This window comes from Nannospalax galili, unplaced genomic scaffold (assembly GCF_000622305.1).
Source record: "Nannospalax galili isolate Female #2095 unplaced genomic scaffold, S.galili_v1.0 scaffold77, whole genome shotgun sequence".
In the NCBI taxonomy this organism is placed as follows: domain Eukaryota; kingdom Metazoa; phylum Chordata; class Mammalia; order Rodentia; family Spalacidae; genus Nannospalax; species Nannospalax galili.
The window spans coordinates 2,929,980-2,935,033 of record NW_008341457.1 but is presented as its reverse complement, the minus strand read 5'-3'; the positions used below and the strand labels follow the sequence as shown (position 1 = coordinate 2,935,033).

The 5,054-nt window shown below is 58.9% G+C and overlaps 1 protein-coding gene across 4 annotated transcripts in view; it reads left to right on the top strand.

Annotated features, from left to right (window-relative positions):
* The window catches only part of Csnk1g2 (casein kinase 1 gamma 2), a 22,769-nt gene extending 17,715 nt beyond the window's left edge, over window positions 1–5,054 (top strand). Inside the window, exons 3-12 of one of the 4 annotated variants that reach the window (XM_008837127.3) lie at window positions 2,272–2,312; window positions 2,430–2,499; window positions 2,578–2,726; window positions 2,803–3,037; window positions 3,109–3,194; window positions 3,290–3,374; window positions 3,512–3,660; window positions 3,910–3,993; window positions 4,102–4,208; window positions 4,295–5,054. In XM_008837127.3, coding sequence (XP_008835349.1) covers window positions 2,272–2,312; window positions 2,430–2,499; window positions 2,578–2,726; window positions 2,803–3,037; window positions 3,109–3,194; window positions 3,290–3,374; window positions 3,512–3,660; window positions 3,910–3,993; window positions 4,102–4,208; window positions 4,295–4,349 — 1,061 coding nt within the window. In that variant the 3' untranslated portion in view covers window positions 4,350–5,054. Of the gene's footprint in view, window positions 1–2,271; window positions 2,313–2,409; window positions 2,727–2,802; window positions 3,038–3,108; window positions 3,195–3,289; window positions 3,375–3,511; window positions 3,661–3,866; window positions 3,994–4,101; window positions 4,209–4,294 lie in introns of those variants that run through there. The other 3 variants (XM_008837128.3, XR_003850137.1, XM_008837126.3) reach the window with 3 other exon arrangements.

The window sequence follows — 5,054 nt, the reverse complement described above, 5'->3', positions numbered from 1 at the left end:
CCCCGCCAATTAACAAAATAAGCTCTGAGGTGTTTTATTTCCTGGTGAGACTGTCAGGTACTGCCCTACTTGAGCTGTCTTCTGTCTCTGGTTTGGAAGTTTTAGCAGTAGTCCCCTGCCCTTGTGGTCCCCCACCCCCTGCCATGCTATGGTACCATCTGTTTATGGGGCCTGGGGTCCACCTAATTTTTTTGTTTCTGTACAGTGATGCTTTTTTCATTAAATTGGGAAAATGTTAGCCATTATGTCTATGATATTTTCTTTCCCTTATTATGAGCCATATATCCATCACTACATAAACAACCCTTGTTTATTTGGGTATTTATTTATTTATTTATTTTGAGACAGGGTCCCAGCTGACTTGGAACATGCTATGTAGCCCAGACTGACCTCGATCTCACAGTGATCCACCTGCCTCTGCCACCTGACTGCTTGGACCAAAGGTGTCTGCCACCATGCTCAGCTACCCCGTTGCTTAAAAAAAAAGTGGTTCTTATTGTCCTATTGTTTGTATGATGTGGGAGGTACAGGCATGCTGTGACATGTGTGTGATCAGAGAAGAGCTATGTGGTGTTGGTTCTCTCCTTTGCCATTTATGTGGATTCTGGGGCTGGAACTCAGGTTGTCAGGCTTATACAGCAAGTACTTTGCCCCTGAGCCATCTTTTGGCCCTCTCTCTCTGTTTTTTGTTTTGGTCTTTTTGAGACAGGATCTTCCTATGGTACCAGCTGACCTGGAACTCGCTATATAGCCCAGTCTGGCCTCCATCTCACAGAGATCCACCTGCCCCTGCCTTCCAAGTGCTGGGATCTTCCTGTGTTTGAGACAGAGTTTCCTTCTGTGGCCAAGGCTGTCACTCCAGGCAGGAGTGCCCACTGTCAGCCTTTGGGCTCAGGGTGTCTGTGCTCTAGGTGATCACAGCTGCAAGTGTCAGGCAGAACAGGAAGGCTGGGTCAGCAGCTTTCCTCAGCAGAGTATGAGAGACATTCTACAAGGAAGCAAAGATTGGGCCCTTAAGGTCATCAAAATTGGAGACCTGCTCACAGGCAGGCAGTGACACTCTGGCCTACAGGTGACACATATCCTGTTGGCAAAACCCTGCCTCCCAGTGTGGGAGAGCCACAGCTCCATGGACAGTCCAGGGAAGAGTGGGCCAAGACTAACAGAGAACAGACACCCAGATAGCACACAGTGCTGCTGCCCCCTTGCTGCAAGGGACAGCACCCCGGACAGTGGAGACTGCAGGGCAAGGGACTCCATCAGCAGCACACACATGGACCATCTCCCAGGGAACTCCTCACAGCACTGTGCACTCCCTGGTGGGTTTGGAGGGGTCCCCATAGGTGAAAGTGGCCTCTCCATCATCAGAGAGAGACAGAACTAGAACTGAGCTCTGAACTTGGCCCTGGTGACAGCTAGGGCCAGCGTTTGGAGAACCTGCACTAAACAGGAGATGGCTGATGGGCGGCTGGTGGGAGATGCCCAAGAGCAAGCCAGGCACTTACACCCCTGCTGAGTTATCAGGGGCCCCAGGGATGCCTGCCTAGCAGTGCCCAGCTCTCTGCTAGTGACAGGTGCAGGCCCACTGCGCCCAGGACAGAGGGCTGTGCCTCACCAGGCCTCAAGAGGTCCCTGAAGGCCTTGTGGGGACACTGTCCAGCTGATGGTTGGGGACAGAGGCTCTGACTGACTGAGGACACAGCTGGGTCAATGGGGACACACTGCATAGCTGCCAAGGTGGGAACACACTTCCTTGCTGAGCTGCAGGCAGGATGAAGGGAGCATATAGATGGGGGGTGAGGGGGTGGGGTGGGGGTGAGGGTCTGAAGGTAGCCTTTTGTAGGAATGGCATGGGTGCATTCACATCCACTTGACTCATACCAGGTGAACATGGGCTGAGGGGCTGGAGTGGGGTCTGCCTGGGTATGGCAGGTATGACCCCTGTAGGGAAAGCAGAACCCCTACTAGAGCTGGGCCCACTTCTGGAGGTGCCAGGGTCAGCAGCATGGGGCTGTGGACCACCAGCCATTGCCTCAGTGTGTGTGGCTTTAGGGAGGGTCTCTGTCTTGACCCTTTGGGCCCAAGGGAGCTACTTCCCAGTGGCTAGCTGGGACTTCCAACCAGAAGAGTCACAGGGTGGGGTGTCCAGGGGGCTGACTAGTGGGGGGCCACATGTCAGTATGGGAAGTGTGCTGTGGAGGGTGCACCTCTGGGGTCCTGGCAGGCGGACTGGGTGGTCTTGCTGTGCTGATGATCCCTTTGTCCCCACAGGAAAGAATCTGTATACAAACGAGTACGTGGCTATCAAACTGGTGAGTGTGTGTGTGTGTGTGTGTGTGTGTATGTGTGTGTTGTGTGTGTGTCTAACCCAGTGTGTCTGTGTCTGGCTGTGTGTCTACCCCCGCACAGGTCTGTTCCTTGTCCTGCAGGAGCCCATCAAGTCCCGGGCCCCGCAGCTGCACCTGGAGTACAGATTCTACAAGCAGCTCAGCACCGCAGGTGGGCGAGGCGGGGCGGGGCGGGGCGGGTCCCCGGCGACTCCCACCCGTACTGGCCTCACCCGCGTGTCCCCCGCAGAGGGCGTCCCTCAGGTCTACTACTTCGGCCCGTGCGGTAAGTACAACGCCATGGTGCTGGAGCTGCTGGGGCCCAGCCTGGAGGACCTGTTCGACCTGTGCGACCGCACCTTCACGCTCAAGACGGTGCTCATGATAGCCATTCAGCTGGTACGCGGGCGGGGCCTGGGGCCGGGCGGGGCCTGGGACAAGCTACGCCCCGGCTGAGGCACGGGTCTCCCGCCAGATCACTCGTATGGAGTATGTGCACACCAAGAGCCTCATCTACCGCGATGTGAAGCCCGAGAACTTCCTGGTGGGGCGGCCGGGCAGCAAGCGGCAACACGCCATCCACATCATCGACTTCGGGCTGGCCAAGGAGTACATCGACCCCGAGACCAAGAAGCACATCCCGTACCGCGAGCACAAGAGCCTGACGGGCACGGCGCGCTACATGAGCATCAACACGCACCTGGGCAAGGGTGAGCAGTGCGTGCTCGGCGGAGGTGGGGTGTGCGGGGCCGCGGCTGAGCGCCTGTGCTTCTTCCCGCAGAGCAGAGCCGCCGCGACGACCTGGAGGCGCTGGGACACATGTTCATGTACTTCCTGCGCGGCAGCCTGCCCTGGCAGGGGCTCAAGGTGGGCGGGCAGGGGACCCGGGGAAGGGGGCTGCGGGGGAGTGGAACGGAGGGAGCCCGGGTTGGGGCGGGCCCAGTTGACCCCAGTTCCCACAGGCCGACACGCTCAAGGAGCGCTACCAAAAGATCGGCGACACCAAGCGCGCCACGCCCATCGAGGTGCTGTGCGAGAGCTTTCCAGGTGAGCTTAAGCCCCGCCTTGGGCGGTGCCCCTGCTGACCCTGGCCTGACTCTCCTGGGAGTCAGGCCGCGCTCCCTCTCGCCCCCCACTCGGCCCCGCCCTCGGCCCGGCGCCCCGCCCACTCGGTTTTCTGGCAGAGGAGATGGCCACCTACCTGCGCTATGTCCGGCGCCTGGACTTCTTCGAGAAGCCGGACTACGACTACCTGAGGAAGCTCTTCACCGACCTTTTCGACCGCAGCGGCTACGTGTTCGACTACGAATACGACTGGGCCGGGAAGCCCCTGGTACGTGACAGGGAACCCGAGGTGAGGGGTGCTGGTGAGGAGCCCAATGAGGAGTGTGGATGGGGCCGCCGCAGGTGCTAGAGTGGGGAGCTGTGGGGGGTGGAGTCGGGTGGGTGGGGTTGACCCCGGGTGGGTGGGGTTGACCCCTCCTCAGTGAGGGGTGACAGGGGCCAGGGTTCGTGTCAGGAACTGTCCTGGGGCTGCAGCGGCACCCGTGGGCCCACCCTGTCCTGACATCCGCCCCTGCAGCCGACGCCCATCGGCACAGTACATACTGATGTGCCGGCCCAGCAACCACACCGGGACAAAGCCCAACCCCACAGCAAAAATCAGGTGAGTGCTGCACCAGGGCTTGACCTGGGAGGGAGGGCTGGGGGGCTGGTGTGGCTCTCCAGTCCCAGTGGAGTAGGGCCAGCCTGACGCTCCCACTATACCCTCCAGGCATTGAATTCCACTAACGGAGAGCTGAATGCAGACGACCCCACTGCCGGTCACTCTAATGCCCCCATCGCGGCCCCCGCAGAAATAGAGGTGGCAGATGAAACCAAGTGAGGCTGGGGAGAGCTCTAGTGCTGGGGACCCACCCATGCCCCACCCTACCACCCAGTCACCACCACCCCGTTATCACCCGCAGGTGCTGCTGCTTTTTCAAGAGGCGAAAGAGAAAATCTCTGCAGAGACACAAGTGAAGGCGGGAATGTCTGCAGCCCAAGGACCCCAGGTGTCCAGGAGACTGGCAGAGTCCTCAGCATTCCCTGGCTCCCTGGCCCAACTCTGGGCACCGTACCCCGGGCCATGGGGTCACTTGGTTCACGTAAGACTTTGGTGGAAATCTCTACACCTGTCTCTCGGCCCCTCCAAAAGCATTAACTATTTAAAACCAGGAGGAGAGGAGCGCTGCACTGACCCAGCTGCGCCCCCATTAGCTCATAAAGTCCAGCTTGTCCCCCCATCCAAAGGCCATTTTCTCCAAAGAGGGGGGCAGGCCCACGGCTGGGGTGTCAAATGGGGAGGCTTTGGCCTCCACCACCAAAGGGGAGGCGCTTGCTACCACCATATTGCACCAAAGCTGGGCGTAGAGTGGGCCGGTGACCCTGGGGGACTGGCCGGGTAGCCTGGGTCCCAACAACCCAGGTTGGCCATGACTGGGCCCCTGCCAGGCCTGGGGGACAGAATCGCCTTAATGCCAGGCCCTGCCCGGGGCAGCAGAGGTGGCACCTTGGTCCTCAGGGGAGGGTCAGGTGGGTGCCGGCCGGGTGGTCCTGGGAGTGGAGTTCTTGCTTCACCAAGTGTACAAAGAGGACATTCATGTTTCTCCAACGCTTCCTTGAAGCCATAGAATTTAGGGGCTTTTTTAAAAAAATAATAAAAAGGAAATCACTCTGGAGGGTAAA